Source organism: Ipomoea triloba, chromosome 7 (assembly GCF_003576645.1).
Source record: "Ipomoea triloba cultivar NCNSP0323 chromosome 7, ASM357664v1".
In the NCBI taxonomy this organism is placed as follows: Eukaryota; Viridiplantae; Streptophyta; class Magnoliopsida; order Solanales; family Convolvulaceae; genus Ipomoea; species Ipomoea triloba.
The window spans coordinates 10,734,992-10,752,336 of NC_044922.1; the positions used below are offsets into that span (position 1 = coordinate 10,734,992).

General features: G+C 39.4%; 1 protein-coding gene across 1 annotated transcript; it reads right to left on the reverse strand.

Moving 5' to 3' along the window:
• Positions 1 to 13,680: 13,680 nt before the first annotated feature.
• LOC116024105 lies at positions 13,681 to 15,211 on the reverse strand. The gene is made up of 3 exons (XM_031265008.1): positions 15,201 to 15,211; positions 14,479 to 14,849; positions 13,681 to 14,384 (listed from the first exon to the last, which is right to left on the reverse strand). The coding sequence occupies exons 1-3, from the start codon at positions 15,209 to 15,211 to the stop codon at positions 13,681 to 13,683; spliced, it is 1,086 nt and encodes a 361-aa protein (XP_031120868.1).
• Positions 15,212 to 17,345: the final 2,134 nt, after the last annotated feature.

Here is a 17,345-nt window from a genome sequence, read left to right on the forward strand (position 1 = left end):
AAAGGTACTCCTACGGGGGTGTGCACACTTAAGTATAGTCACTCTATGTTCGGGTAGGTGTCGTTCTTATGAACCTAGTGAGGCTAGCTAGGAATCATTCCAACGCTCCTATAAGTCCAGGGGATCAGTATTAGACCGGGCGATGACCACTGAACCCGAGTTCAACGATCCAAGTGGTCAAAAGTGGAGAAAGACTCCAAAGGCCTCACACTTTCTATCTAGGACTAAGTGGAATTTTGAAATATGAATGTAGTTACTCCGTAACTACGGGAAAGAAAGCTGTGACAAGTGTTTATTTACCCAAAGGTTGTGGGTGATCTCTCTCCTTGAAAAGTGAAAAGTGGTGAGAATTTCATTATGAGAGAAAAGGTTTCTACTAAAGTGATTGCAAACAAGATGTGTGAATTATATTTTATACTACTTGCTGGTATGCTTACTTGTTAGCAATATATTGTTGAGTATGTCAATGAATATCAAATGACCTTGTCAAGAGGGGAAATGCTATAAGACATTATTGAATTCTACTTATACTGTATGCAAGTTGTTAATTATAACTGTTGCAGGTAGAATCTTGCAGATGAGTAAGGTATAGGGTTTTCTATGTAATCTTTTTTTTTTTTTTACAAAACCTTTACTTAGTTTTAAATAACCCTTGGATATCCTTACTTAGCCGTCGTGCTAACGACACTCCACTGTGTTCTTATCAGATGCAGTCTAGTGTCTGTTCTTGCAGTCCGGTGAGCTCCGAAAGCTCACCGGAGTACGTTTGTCAGGGTATGGACTATGATGATTATATACAGATGATGGAGGGAGAGGACCCGTACGCACCCGGTTATGCTCCCGAGGCTCCCACGAACCCAGATACTCCTATGGCTCCGTCGGCCCCTTTTGTCTCTTGCCCGGTTATGGACGAGATCCGGGCTGCTTACGGCTTTTACCCCATAGAGCCGTTAGATGGTAGCGATCCCCTAGAGTTCATTGTGCACTACCCCTACCCTTGGGACCCTAGCCCTCGGGATGTTTGGGAGGAGTGGTCGATGGTCATAACCACTTCTCGGTTTTTGGACCATATTACTTGGTATGAGGGGGAGTGGCACCTGGTCTGGGGAGAGTTCACTGGCCCTGTGTACCGCATGCTTGACTAGACGTCGGATTCTTGGGAGTCTTTGGGAATTTTTGGTGTACATATATTTTTGTAGCCTTAGTGATGGCTAGGCATGACCAGTTGCGTCTAGGTTGAACTTTGTTGGTATTTTGGCCCGAGGGGCAGTCTTATGTATGTATTTTTGCAAAACTATATACTTGCTTAATGAAGCTTCACCAGTTAATATGTATGAAAGTGTTTAATATCTGTTGAGTGATTGTTGTGATGAGGATAGTTCCTTTAGCCTGTGCACCTAGAGTGAGGTTTATCGCGGAATGATAGAACTCTCTCTCTAGGTGTCGCGGTAACGCCTCGGATGTACGGGAAGGTTGGTCCGGAGTCTCGGAGTCACCAAAATCAATTGGAAGTTCTTTATAGCACATGCTTTCTTGGTCCTCCTTGGTATAGAATCCAAGCAAAATTCCTAGAGTGTTGACCGAGATATGATGAGGTTTATTGAAGAGATTGAATTTGATCATTAGGCTTTTCAGGTCGCTAGTTTTTCCTGTAACTTCCAAAGTGGCCACAAACTCCAAGACGGTAGGTAAATAGGTCTGGTGGCGCCATCCAAAAATTTTACTCCAAAAAGGTTGATGGATGAGGCATGCTAGCGAGTTTCGACATTGAAAAGGATTCAATGTCGCTAAATCAATGAATTTCCAACTGGTTGTCGGAAGGTAGACCGCATACTCAAAACGTCTCTGCTGCTTCTCCGTTAAAAGTATCATTTGTTCCATAATTCTTTCATTCCTTTCTTCCTTGGGCTCAGTCAGTTCAGTTTCCATCATCGGGGCTTTTCCTTTTCTAGCCCTCATTTCTTCTTGATTAGCCGTGGATGAGTGGGAAGAAATTGCCTAGATACAATCAACGAGATTTGAACAATATGTGGGCTTATATTTTATAAGAAATAACATAGAATCTATCCATTGCATTTACTTCATTCATGCTTCTTTTAAGAAAATGAACATGTCATATATGAGAAATATCATGTGAAATTAAAAAATGGTCAATATAGAGTCAATTTCTTCTTCTTCCCTTAGCTAGGTAGGAATTGAAAAATGAGAAAGCAATAACATTTTGAAATTGACAAAGTGAAGGATGTAATTTAGGTGAGGGTGTATGTGAAGGTGGTAAAACGAAGAGTCAAGACTCCCCGAGTGTCGTGTCTCTCAAGGATGGTGAATGGGAACCGAATTAGTGTGTTGGCATTTGAGACGTTGAAAGACAAGAGTTACTAGAATGGCTAGGGGTTGGATTCATTGATAAGAGGGTAAGAAGGTTGATAAAGGTTGTCTACCACTCCTCTCGGATCTTGTTCTTTCGGACTAAGAGCGGAGATGTGGGTGAGTGAGACTCGTGAGTGGCCACTATCACGCACACACTCACTTCCTTTGGGTTTGCTACCTAATGTGGCCATACTTAGGCACAAAGCATCAATAAACATCATCCACAGAAGATCATCATCCAACAATCATAAAGCTCACATTTAATATAGCAATTTTATATCAAACATCCACATAGATTCACCTTGGGGCCACCAATCCCCTTTCTAATCTACTCTAACATTATAAAGAAACAAGAACAAGAAAGGAAATAATCAAAGAAACAAGTATAAGATTAGATAATGGGGAGAATGATTACCACCCTTAGAAAGGGGATCTTTACAATCTTGTTCTTGAAATCCCAATCTTCTATCTTGATCTTCAATCTAATCTAAGCTAAAAGGAAAGGAATTTTCCCCCAAGGGGAAAAAACCCTAAAAGAAATTTAGATCTAAAACTATCCTAAGGCTGCCTCACTTTGATTTCCGCCAAAGCTTCTTTATATAGTGCAGATCTGGGTCGCGTACGAGGGTGAGTACGCTCGTACGCGACCTCGTACGCGACGTTCTTTGGTCATTTTCCTCCCACACGCGTGTTGGTGGTCGTGGGGAGCTTCTGGAATATTTCCACGCCCCTCCACACGCGTGTGAGGCTGCGTGGGAGGCTCCTGCTTCACGGTTTCTTCATTTTCTGCTCAGTTTTGGCCTTAAGTCTTTCCATTGGCTGTAGAATATCTTAAAAACATCTTCCATACTCTCGTTAGAAGTTTTGGTCACATCTGAGTCTAAATGCATGATATTTTTATGAAATGGGTAATAAACTCTACAATTCTAGCCCGTAAATGACCTCTAAAATAAGCTATTCTTGGTGCTGATCAAAGTTTCCACACTTAAACCTTGTTTGTCCTCAAGCAAGCATACTTTTCTAAACACTAATCATATAAGCACCAAGGATAGTCCATTCTCTCATTGTCAATTGATCAAGCGATGTGTAGGTGTTCGGAGTTAAGTGGGTGAAATCCCCTACACTATCTACCAAGACCACTAAACTCATGCCGACCAAATGTAAGAAATATGCTAAGGAAGTTAAGTCTCAGGAGATAGATATAACATAAAAAGTTTTACACTTTTCAAGCATGCAAAAGACAATAGGGTTTCACCTTGTATTTTCTAGGGGCCTCTAGCCGATCCGACTAGTGGGAACGATGATCACCCCTTAGCCAATTTCCAACCTATCGCCAAAGCCCCTTTACGTTAAAATAAGTGAGGGCAGGGACATGGACCGCTCATCGCCATGGCTTGGGCGATCACTCTATTTTCTCACTTCCTAGGATAACGTCATCAGGCGACCTGACTTCACATGGAGCTCCATGCTTTTTCGAAAGTCAGTGCAATGGGTGCCTGAATCCTAGCGAAGTGGCTCACCTCCTCTCTATTTTCTCATCTATCAAGATCTCTTCGGGATAACCGACTTCACATGGATCTCCATGCTTTTTCGAATACGGTGCAATGGTTACCCCGTATCCAGACTAGATGGCTCACCTCTGTTTTATCTCTAGGATTCGCCTTTTTGCGTTTTTACTCCTTTCACCATATCAACCCCTCATGCCTTTTTCTAGGGATTAGGGATTGTTTTCACTCTAAGCTCACTTAGGCTCACCTTTTGCCCCATGTCCTGCTAAGATTAATTCAATTTCCGGGCTTCACAATTTTTATCTTTCTAAATCTCAAGGGGTTTACACTCCCACTTCGAGAGATCCTTGACTGAGGTCCAAACAAAATACAAGGTGAAGAACATGCAAGCATACATAAAAATTTTCACTTTCGGGTCAATTGTGCAAATTGGTGCAAAGTGTAACTTCCAAAGCATATTTAAAACATTCAAATTTTGGCACAAGGTTAGGAGCCTTCCTAGATAGTATTGGCAATAACACGCCCTCTAGTTTCTATACCTTATCACTCAATTAATCAACTATTTCAAGAAGCATAAATCCTTTCCACACTTAAAAGTGAACATCGTCCTCGATGTTTCCATTAGGATTAGAGGAAAAAGGATTAGGGTCTTAAAAGTTTGTGCATTAAAGCATATTTCCACACTTAAAAAGTGTGCTATGGGCTTCAAATAAATTTTCTAAAAATACTATACCCATTATAACAAAATCATGCGACTCATCCTTTGTGAACAAAGGTAAATATGCTCATAAAAATTGGAAGAAAAGTTAGAATGATACACCATACGATGTGTCTACAGCTTTGTCTTCAGCTTACTCTCCATCTATTTGAAGATTGTCGGCTCATCATCTCTTCGCCTTTTGGTATTTGCTTAAAGTTGTGATTATTGGCACGACCAGACCTAGGAGACTTAGAAAAATTGGATGAAAAGAAAATAATGCACGAGAATCTGTCCAGGACCTGTCCACGTGACTCACACGCGTGGTGGTCCTTGTGGAGCGGCTCTGGAAAGATTCCACGCCTGGCTCCACGCGTGTGAGCAGGCGTGGTCAGCAGTGCTGATCACCTTCTTCGTCTCCTGGCTTTTGCCTTCCATGTTTGATTCGGTTTAGCTCATATGTCATGGCTTAGCACCAAAATCACCTGCATTGTTAGCTCAAGCAAGGCTATCCTAAAAAAAAGAAAAATTACTAATAAACAAAGAAAAGGAAAACTAAACAAGAATTAAAATTCTAAGCTAACGATAACGTTGGGACTGCCTCCCAAGTGCGCCATGGTTTAACGTCTCCTGGCCAGACGTTGTGTGCTCTATCCTTCGAAGCACACAGATTTTGGAACCTTACCAAGCGTCCCGTGTACTTTTGCTTCAAGGAATGCCCCAAGATGTAGGACATCCTTGAATTTGGAAACTAAGGAGAGGAAAATAAAATGCAACGATAAGTAATTTCGGGGTATTATTTCAGGATGTTCAAAGATAATATACCCCTCTTCTTCTTTCTACTTATAGGTTCCTACCCCTGCAACATTTTCCTTAAAGATCTCCCAATGAACACTCTCTCCACAGTCTATCTCATCTAAAGCATTTTCTCTCCACTCCTGTTCTTTTGGATTGCCAATGGTGACAATCTTTTCCCTTCTTTCCCTTTCTCCTTCTATGATCCCTAATAACTCGATATCATCCTCATTCCCCAAATCATCACAAAACTGTAAGGAATCACTCTCCCATGAGCAAAAAGAAACTTTATAACATTCATCAAGATTTTCATGAATTGTAAAGGAGTCATCCTCACAAACATTATAAGAATTTTCTATTAGAGTTGGAGTGAAAGTTTTACCTTGTGCGGGGTTTTCTTCTTTCCACACGATTTCAATGTTATCCTCGTCTTCACTCTCAATCTCTCCCCATTGTTGAGTGTTCAACTCAAGAGTCGAAACTTCTTGGAGCACCGGGGTATCAAGTTCTTCTTGTTCTTCTACACTCACCTCTTCATCGTCAATTGCCTTGTCCATCTTGTCACTTTCCTGTTGGTTGGTTTCCATTGTCGGGTGATCCATTGGTAGCATTCTCTTCATAAGCTCTTCTGACATTGATAGCATCTTAGCCTCAATTTCGTCCAGTGGAAGTCCTTCCTCGCGAAGAGTAACAAGATTCTTCTTCATTTCGCTTCTGATTTCATTTCTTAGGTTGATAGTATCCTCCTTGGCCATTTGGATGAACATTTCTAATTTATCCTTCAAGGTTTGGATTTCGTCATTGATCGGAGGAAAATACTCACAAGGGTGCCTCTCATATGGTATAGGTTGGGTGAAATTTCGCGCAAAAGGTGGTGTTTCACAAAGATATTTGTCATTTTGGTGTGGTGGGGGTGAATAGCTAGGATGAGTGTAAGAATGAGAATACATATTTCTCTTAGGATTATAATTTGATGGAGGGTTATAATGAGATGGAGGTTTAACAATTGAAGGAATTGTGGCCTGTAATGCCGGTTCACAACTAGGATCAATCTCCTTCATGACTTGAATAACTCGGTTGTTAATACTCTCAGCTATAGAATTAAGGGATTCCTGTCCATTTTGGTATGTAGGTTTCTCAATTCTCTCATGGGTAAACATAGAGGGGGTATTGTAAGGATATGGTGCATAATTGGAATAAGGGAAAGTGTTTGGGTAAGGTGGATATGTATATTGTGGTGGTGGGTATTCATAAGGGTTTGGATAATAATGTGGGTAAGGTTCATAAGTTTGGGGTGGAATATTTGTTGTATATGGTCTTCCATGGTATGGGTAACCATGGGAATACAGATAAGTACTCATTGGTAAGCTTCAATTGATTTGATAAAGAAAATTTTCCTGCACAAAGCTTAATCAACAACAAATATTTTGCAACTAGAAGTAGTTGCAAGTGAGCACAAGATATTCAAGACAATGTAAGCTCACTTCTTCAAGCAAACAATCAAAATAAGAAAACAAATTTAAACAAAAGAAAAAGCAATTCAAGAACACTTAAAAATCAACTTCAGAGATGTCAACACTATTTAAAACCGTTTGCCATCCCCGGCAACGGCGCCATTTTGAAGGATGTAATTTAGGGTGAGGGTGTATGTGAAGGTGGTAAAACGAAGAGTCAAGACTCCCCGAGTGTCGTGTCTCTCAAGGATGGCGAATGGGAACCAAATTAGTGTGTTGGCATTTGTGAGGTTGAAAGACAAGAGTTACTGGAATGGCTAGGGGTTGGATTCACTGATAAGAGGGTAAGAAGGTTGATAAAGGTTGTGTAAAATAAATGGAAAGACGGAGATCGAGGCCTTAGGGTTCTCTATGTGGACTACCTTTGTATGGTTTCGTGAGCTAGAGATGTGGAATAGACTAGGGAGTTCATGGCACATCACCAAGTGGCGTCACACTTTGGACTCCCACATCCTCATTTGGTTGGGGCATTTCATCGAACACTTTGTCTACCATTCCTCTCAGATCTTGTTCTTTCGGACTAAGAGCGGAGATGTGGGTGAGTGAGACTCGTGAGTGGCCGCTATCGCGCACACACTCACTTCCTTTGGGTTTGCTACCTAATGTGGCCACACTTAGGCACAAAGCATCAATAAACATCATCCACACAAGATCATCATCCAACAATCATAAAGCTCACATTTAATCTAGCAATTTTATATCAAATATCCACATAAATTCACCCTGGGGCCACCAATCCCCTTTCTAATCTACTCTAACATCATAAAGAAACAAGAACAAGAAAGGAAATAATCAAAGAAACAAGTATAAGATTAGATAATGGGGAGAATGATTACCACCCTTAGAAAGGGGATCTTTACAATCTTGTTCTTGAGGCTACGTGGGAGGCTCCTGCTTCACGGTTTTTTCATTTTCTGCTCAGTTTTGGCCTTAAGTCCTCCCTTTGGCTGTAGAATATCTTAAAAACATCTTCCATACTCTCGTTAGAAGTTTTGGTCACATCTGAGTCTAAATGCATGATATTCTTATGAAATGGGTAATAAACTCTACAATTCTAGCCCGTAAATGACCTCTAAAATAAGCTATTCTTGGTGCTGATCACAAAGCAATAGGTGGGGATCATCATTCTCAAAGCCTAGAAAGCAAGGAACTTTCACATTTCATATTTCATATTCCCCATTTATCATGAATAAGATTATACCCAAATCTCCTAGGGTTTGCAATCTAGATGTAAATAATTTCTCAAATCTTGGAATGTTTTTCTTCTTATAGCAAATATAGGCTCCAAGCAAGTCCTAAAGTCTATTTCTAAGCCATCTCAATCAAGAAAATCATCAAACCACATTCATTCATACAAATATGCCTTCCAAAGAAAATAAATTCCAATAGATGTAAAGGAAAATGGAGAGAAGGAATGTTACCTTTTGAAGAGCTTAAGAAGGAGATTCAAGAGATTTGTACCAAGAATTGCTTTGGAGGAGGCTAGTATTACCTTGGATGAAGCTCTTAGCTTTTGGATGTAGTGAAATGAGAAATGGGCAAGGGTTAGAACACATTTGCACCTTATTTACGCAGTTTTTCTGGTGCCCGACCACGCCACTCACACACGTGGGAGTGGGCGTGGCTAGCTTCTGGAAGATTCCCACGCCTGCTCACACGCGTGTGAGCGGGCGTGGTGGCTTTCTGGGAAATTTCCACGCCTACTCACACGCGTGTGAGTGGCGTGGACTGTGCTTGCCTGCCTTCTTCAAATTTTTCTTTCCCCTTTTTGAGTTTGGTCACCTTCTTTGACGAATGGACCTTGGAGGACCATTTTAGGATGGAGAATCTGCGTGGTTAGTCGAAAAATTCTAGACAAAAGACAAAATGTACTAAAAAGAGAAAAAGCAAGAATTAATAATGTGAAATTTAAATCTTAGGGATAACGTTGGGAATGCCACCCAAGTGCGCCTTTGTTTAGAGTCTTTGGCTAGACTTAGGTTAGTCTATCCTGCTAAACATATAGACTTTGGGACCCTGCCTAGCGTCCCATGTACTTTTGCCTCAAGAAATGCCCCAAGGTGTAGGACATTCTTGAATTCCCATTCAAACAAAGGAAAAACAAGGTGTGTAATTGAAAGATTTATGGCTTCAAACACTCCCCTTGATTTCTCAAAGGTAGTGTGATCTTCCCCTATTTTCTCATTTTCTCTTCCACCCCTGATGGTCTTATCAATTTTATCATAAGGTTGAGACCATTTCCTTTCACTGGAGGTCATATCACCCCCCTCAATTCCTTCGAACAAATCAAACGTGAAAATTCCTTCCTTATCCATCACCTCTTTCTCACCCTCTATATTCTCATTTCCCCACTCCAATTGTCTAAAAGAATCACCCTTTTCTTTTTTAGAATATAACGAAGTAATATCCCCCTCACCTATCAACTCATCTCGTCCCAAATCATAGGATTCATTTTCCAAGAATTTAAACTATCATATTCATCTTCAAACAAACTAGAATCCCTATGATTTCCAACCAACAAATCACGATTTACTATAGAGTCATCCTCCCAAAAATTAAAGCAATCATAGTCATAAGTAGTAGAAACATTAACACGTAGGGAGTCATCTTTACAAGGAGCATGAGTATTTTTATCAAGACTTTCGCACTCATAGATAAAATTGTCAACAAAGCCTATGCAATCACTCTCCCAGAAATAAAAACATTCAGTATCATGAGAATATAAATCATTGTTGCATTGTAAAAGGGAGTCATCCACTCGAGTGTCAAAAGTAAATCTATCAAAAGAACATGGAACTTCGAAGGAAGTAATGCAAGAAGGTTTAGGAATGTTACCATGTGTAGGCTCTTTATCTTCCCATACCACTTCGACGTTTTCATCATCGCTCTCCATCTCGACCTCTTTTGGATTTTCCAATTCAAAGATTGGAACTACTTCTAGCACCGGAGCATAACAATCTACTATCTCTTCACTACCTTCCTTCCTTCCAGTATTTTGTGCATCCATCCTTGGATTGACTTCCGAAATTGGGAGATTCTCTACAACTGGGTAGTCTATCCGTGATGAACTTTTCCTCATGAACTCTTCCATCATGAGTAGCATTTTTGTTTCAATCTCCTCCAATGGAAGTCCTTCTTCCTGGAGAGTAGCGAGATAATCCTTTAATTCGCTCCTAATTTCGGCTTTCAAGTTAGTCGTATCCTCCTTGGCCATTCTTGTGAACACTTCTATTTTCTCTTTAAGAATTTTGATTTCGTCCTTGGCCAGTGGGATATAATCACAAGGATCGGGTATGGTAAAATACGGATTGGAAGGTGGTGTTCAAGGAAATGGGTAGGATTGTTTACTTTAAGAATTTGTGATGGAGATGGGTAATGGTTGTTTGGGTGGGAATTATGGAACGAAAATGGCTTGGGAGTATAGCTTGGGTCAATTGTTCTCATCATTAGTGCAAGCTTACTCTCTATGTTTTGGAATATTTCTTTAGAGCTTCCCGAGTCATTTTGATAAGTGGAGTATTGTGGGGGAAATTTGTTTTGATTCGGTGGGATAGGGTGTGTATATGGTGGTGGGTGATGGTTATGTATAATAGATGGATAAGAAGTTGGGTGCGGTAAGTAGTTATATGGAAATGGATAAGGGTTTTGAGGTGGATAGTGATATGTTGGTGGAATGTAAGTATGGGTGGAATGGGGATAATATGGATATGGTTGGAGTGGAATATAGTTCAAAGGATTTCCCTCATGCTGTGGGTAACCATGGGGATATATTTGAGCTCTCATTGGCAAGCTTACAAATGATTTTTAACAAAAATTTCCTGCACAAAGCTTAGCCAACAACAAATATATGCAACTAGAAGTAGTTGCAAGTGAGCAATAAAATATTCAAGACAAATAAGCTCACTTCTTCAACCAAGTAATGAAAAATAAGAAAATAAAACAAGAAAGCAATTCAAGAACTCTTAAAAATTAACTCCAAAAATGTCAACGCAATTCAAAACCGTTTGCCATCCCCGGCAACGGCGCCATTTTGATAGTTTGTTTTGTATGGGGTGAGTGCGAATGTGAAGGTGTATTGGTAAAACGAAGAGTCAAGACTCCCCGAGTGTCGTGTCTCTCGAGGATGGCTAATGGGAATCAAATTAGTGTTGACCTTAATGGTGTTAAAAGGTAAGAGTTACAAGTATTACAAAGGATTGGTTTGATAAGTAAGTTTGGGGGTTGTAGAAAGGAAATTTTGCTAAAGGAGCAAGGAAAATTAAAAGGGGTGTGCACCGAAATTAAACAACTTGATTGATCTTCATAGGGGATTTGGAAAATGAGTTTCGTGATCGAGTAAGGGAGTCAAGGTATTAGTACCGAGTGGCGTCACACTCAGACTCTCAATCCTCATTCGGTTGAGGCATTTCATCGAACACCTAGCCTACCACTCCTCTCGGATCTTGTCCTTTCGGACTAAGAGCGGAGATATGGGTGAGTTGGGCTCGTGAGAGGCCGCTATCGCGTACTCTCTCACTTCCCTACAGTTTACTAGCTATTCCGGCCGAAATAGAAGTAAAGCTTGAACAACTTCAACTATACAAACATCAATCCTACTCCTTCATCTTTCAAAACTATAGAGCAAAATTCTAAACAACAATTAAGAGTTTAATAAAGGCTCACACGCCCAAAATACTCTACTCAATCATGGAAATCATTCAAAACAATAAAATAGAAATTACTTTCAACAATGAATCTAAACTAGCAATTCAATGGAAAAAGTATGTTACCCAAGGAATGGTTGAGTCTACATCTTCAATCCATCTTCAATCCTAGATCTACACTATTCTAATGGTAATTTCGTGTGTTTTTCCTCCCCAAAGGGGAAGAAATAGAGAGAAAAATCAGATCTGGAAGTTGGGAGAGTCCTCCCCAAAATTGAGAAAGAAGGGTTTAAATAGCTGTCCAAGAAGTGGAATTTCCGCTGCTGGCCTACTGTCCCGCTTCCACGCCTGTCACACGCGTGTGGCCTTGCGTGGGAGCTTTCTGGATTATGACTGCCTTGCGCGGGTTCACCACATCAGTTTTGAAATCTTAGACTGCCCCAATCAAGGTCTAAGAGATTGAAAGAGTCTCCCAATGATTAAACCTAATTGCTAGATTTATTAGAAGACCCTTAACTACTTACTGGTCTAGTGCAGAGATAAGAACAATGCGTGTTAAAATGCAATCATGAATAAGCAGATATTAAAGTAGTAAAAACACCAGAAATTGGTAACCCAGTTCGGAATCTCAATTCCTGCATCTAGGGGCATCACTCTGATTGCTCAACTCTTCATTGATCAACACTGTGAAATGTACCACCAATTTACAGTCGAGAATCACGCGGTAACTCTAGTAAATCTTCATAGGCTCCAATCTAGAGTTCAACCTTGAAGAGTTGACAAGAACTTGATCTCCCGATCTTCTTGAATTGAGGCCCCCTCTCAATGATAGCACGAATGGCGTTCAGAGTGAATGCTTGCCCAATAAACTTCACCGAGAAGATGTATCTTGAATCAAAGGTAAGCTTTGTCAAGATTTCTTGTAATATATCTTGCTCTGATTTTGGTAAGTTGTTGGAGTGTCTGTAACCAACCATGAATATCTTTCTTGCTCTAGTACAATGCTTCGTTCAGTGAGATGTCTTCAAAGCCTTCCAAGTCTTCTGAACTATTTACTGAACTAAACTATAATAAAGCTAAAACATCTTAAGAGAACATGTGTTTGAACTATCTGCTGAGCTAACAAAATTGTCACAAGAACTTGGTACAATTTAGGGAGTTTCAAGATAATTTTCACTTAGTAATTTTTTTAACAATCTCCCTCTTTGTAGCAAGTTTCTTAGCAATTCACAACAACTTTCTAAAGTATCAGAGATAGTTAAAACAACGTTCATTCAAATAACATTGTGCCAAAAACAAACTAAGCTTGAAGATGATTATATCATCAACACAAAGTAGAAAACACAAGCTAAAATATAAGACCCTATTACAAATTTCTAAAACGCTAAACATATAATATCTTCTTAGCAGATCTGAGGGTCTTCAAAAAACATCCATCTTCAAGGCATCCAAAAAAAATTTCAAAACAACAGCACTGTAACAAAGTAACCAAGTAACCAATGATTAGAAGGTTGTTCCTACTCCCCCTATTGCCAGGAACTTGTGAATCTGTAGCCACAAGACTCCTTAGCAGGACCAAGTAGGAAATCAACCCAGATTTTAAAACAGAATCATTCCGATTCTGAGGATTCAGCCTCCTGGCTGTTCAGGGTGGTATCAGTTTCTGGTGGAACTTCAGTAGTTTGTTCGTCATTTATCATGGAAGGATCAGTAGGTAGTTCAGGAACAGAAGTGGCCATTTCTTGATCTCTAATTCTCAATTGTTCGCGCAGTTGCATCTTAACTGTCCTCTTCTCAATAAGTATTTGAATGATTGTGTTGAGATCTTTGATGCTTCTATCAAGATGCTGGGCTGTGAGTTTGCTGGTAAATGGACCATTAAGGTTCAATGCTGGGGTCGAGCTGCTTCTATCTTCTGGAAAAATGTCAAACACTTGTGATCCTTGTTTGAGTCTGGCATCAATCATTCTGACTTGAGGGGTTTCCATAGGCTCATTTTGCTCAGGTTTGAATCCTTGTGTGTGCAGTACTCCATAGATTGTACAAGGAAAAGGTAGCTTCAATTTACTTTCCTTTGATTCTGGTTTCCTGAAAGATGCCACATGTTTGAAGATTATGTCACCTAAGTCAACGGGTATACCTTTTCCTATTTTTTATATCAGAGTGGCCATGGGCAAGTTTAATCCTCCTCTATGTTCATTTGACATCCAGTTAGTCATGGCTATTTTGTGCAGAATTGCAAACTTTGTTGACAAGGATTTGGCAGGCAGCATGTTGGTTTCAACAGGCCAATAGCTATAAGTTCCTCCTGTAATGACCTTAGTGATGGTGTTTGCCCCAAGAATTGGATCCTCAATATCACTTGCATCAATGCCCAGATATAAGTTGATAGTGGGAGTGTTGAAATTGTATTCATTTCCTCTCAGCCATACACGCCCATATTGTGATGATCCAGCCTCCTTGATAGTCTTCATCAGGTTTGCATAGAATTCTTTTATGGCAATAGGTGGGTAGCTTCTCTGGGTTGTCACAGACTTGACTAGATTCAATTTCTCAAATACCGGCATGAGTTGGCACTGGGATTTGAACTTTTCAACATCAAGATACCTTTCACTCAAAATCTTCCTTTGGTTTATGGAGTCCCATCTTGCTGCGTATTCATCAGACAGAAATTGAGGAGTGATCATTTCAAGAGGTGCAACAGCAGATACATCAGGCTGGATTTCAGGTTGTTGAGTTTGAATGTTCTTCTTTCTCTTCTTACTGCCAATGGTTTCCTGAGGGACAGTTTGTTCAGCAGTTGATTGTTTTCTCTTTGATTTTTGGACAGGTGATGGGGTTTCCTTCTCCTTTTGTTCTGTGATTGTGGATGATCTGGTTTTACGCCTTGTGGCAGGGACTGGGAAGACTTGAATTTTTGTCAGCTTGTTCTTCTTGGACTTTCTTCTTGCCTTTTGCTTTTTCTTTGATTCTCTTCACTTGAGACAGTGGTAGATTGTCTTCTTCATCAGCTGGATCTGCAACCTGTATTTCTGGGGCATTTCCTGTTTCATACTCAATCTCAAAGTCCAGTGGTGATTCATCAAAAGGATTGGCTGGAGGTATTTTGGGATTTTGTTCAATGGGAGGTTTAGACCTACTTTCATCAGTGTGTGATTCTTCAGACTGGATAGGTAGTGATTTTTCAAGATTTTGTTGATTAGACTTGTCAGTTTCTATGGGTTGTGATTGTGGTAGTGACAGGACTGTATCTTGTGATGGTTTTGTAACTTGAGGTATGTTTAAGAGAACAGACAATTGGTTGACAATAGAGGTTGACCTTCTGTGTTCATCCAAGATGTTAAACAGATCAAGCTTAGAAAAATAGTGATGTAGGGGGTTCTAACTTGTAACCCCTCACTAATTCCAATAAGCTGCGATCGTGTGTATCGGTCACGAACCGTAAAATTTTTAGGAGCTGGTGTTCAGACCCGTTTGTCCTAGGAAATGGATTATTAGACACCATACTATTATTCTTGAATTTCCTAATTAATTAAATTAGCCCATATCAGCGAAAATTTATTTTGATCGTACATCGCTAAATTTCGCGGTGTACCGAACCTGGCAAATTTTAAGTTTCAGTCTGAGATAAATTTTTGGTTTCGAAAATTATTTGATTTAAATTATTTTCTACCGAGAATTCATTTGTTTTAAACCCGATCAGTCTAGCCAAGATATTTTTTCAAGATCATACCATAAGTGAGTGACACTTGTCACAATTAATTACCACATGTTGGTGTGGACTAGTCAACCAAGTGAGATCAAAAATATAAAGCCATTTTTTTCCCAAATTCCCCTCATTTGGCCGAAATTCACAAGGAGAAGAGAGAGAGTGAGATCATCATCTTCCTCCATTAAAGCTCTACTTCCATAGCCAAAGTTTCTTCACAAGTCTCAAGTCTTTCGGTAAAACTTTAATTTTATTCGATAGAAAGCTTTATTTTCCTTCCTAGACCTTGAATCTAAGCTTAGTTTCTTAATATTTGTTGTTATGATGTTAATTTTTCTCCTAGGGTTTTGAGTAAAAATTGGGGAAAAGGTCCAAGATTTGCTTTCTACGGTGTTAGTAAACTTTCTCAAGGTAAGGAATCCCTTAAGTAGGTTAAGGTCACTTGAAATTGGATAATTGATTGTTTGGTTGAAATATGATGAGATCTAGGTGGAAATATTGTGTACATGATTGTATGTATAGTACATAGGAAGTTGCATTTTGCATAATATATAGGTATAAATTGTTCTTGAAGAGATGTGGTAGTTAATATGCCTAAATATCTAAATAAGAGATGTTAGGTGTATTATATAATATATGTATGTACGCATAAGTATAGTATATATTCATATATATATATATATATATATATATATATACGTGTGATGTGTGTATATATGTAAAACCGTATATATGTGCATATATGTGTATAAATATGGGTATGTATGGATAATTAAAATAAAATGTTGTATTATGTGTCTATACATATATGTGATATATATGTTAACCGTGTATACCTATACGTATGAGTATTGTGGAAATTATACTATGTATATGGGTAGTATGTGCACTTTTATGTAAGTATGCCAAAATTGTATGAGGCGTTATGTTGATTGCCTATATACATATATGAAGTATTATGTACACATGTGATCTGATAACGGAACAATGTGGGATAGTTACACTTTATTACCCCGGTGTATGGTGATTAGTGTAGTATCAAAATGTTTTGAGAAATAAAACTTTTTGGACAAAGTTAAGAGTGATGAATGATTTCAAGTTGGGACTTGGTTTTGTGGAATATGTCCAAAAAGTAATTTTTGACTCAAGGAAGATGAGGAAGAAGGAAAATTGTTTTCAAACCCTTAGTTTCTAGTAAAGTTGATGAAGACCTTGATTAGCCTTCGGGTGGCTTAAAGTGCCCTTGCCCAAGGTTGTTACGTATAGTATGATCATTCATACGGAAGGAGCGAAGTCTATTCGCCGGGTACTATATAACTCGTTTGGATGAGGAATTCCTGCGGGCGTGTGCACACTTAAAGTATAGTCACTCTAGAAAGTCTGGGTAGGTGTCGTTTCTATGGACCTAGTAGGGCCAGCTAGGGATCATTTTAACGAACCTTACGTCCAGGGGATCAGTGTTAGACCGGGTGATGACCACTGAACCCGAGTTCGATGATCCAAGTGGTCAAGAGAGAGAGTCAAGAGAATACTCCAAAGGCCTCACGCTTTCTACAAAGAAACTAAGTGGAGAATTTTGTATGAAAATGTAGTTACTCTGTAACTACGCTAAAGAGAGATGTGATGATTGTTTAAGCAAGAAAGGGTTTTGATGAACCCTCTTTGAGAAAAAGTTAGTGGAATTTCCCTATGAGGAAGATTTTCAAGTATAGGGTGGTGATTAAATGCGAAGTCCATAAAATTTTTTCCACTGCTTGCTTATATGCGTAAATGATTAGTGATGCGTTGAGGAATGTATTTCTTGCTAAGCAATCCCTTATCTAAAGAAATTCTATTGTTGTTCCATTCTTAATTATTACTTGTGCGAGCTATACTTGATAACCTATTTGCAGGTAAAGTGTCAATGAGGAGAATGGTAATAAAGGTTTTGTTTGAATATACCTGTTTTGCAAACCTTTATTTGATTTTGGGTGACCCATGGATCCCTTACTTAGCCGTCGTGCTAACTACACTTCAATGTGTTTTTATTTAACAGATGTCATCTAGTGTGGGCTCCTGGAGCCCGATGAGCTCAGGGAGCTCATCTGAGTTTACATTCCCGACCATGGA

What these genes read in the sequence shown, in the direction of transcription:
- LOC116024105 (XM_031265008.1), bottom strand. An exon ending in AATCAAAGAAAAAGCAAAAG is followed by an intron (nt 14,385 to 14,478) that starts GCAAGAAGAAAG and finishes CCACAATCACAG; the next exon opens with AACAAAAGGAGAAGGAAACC.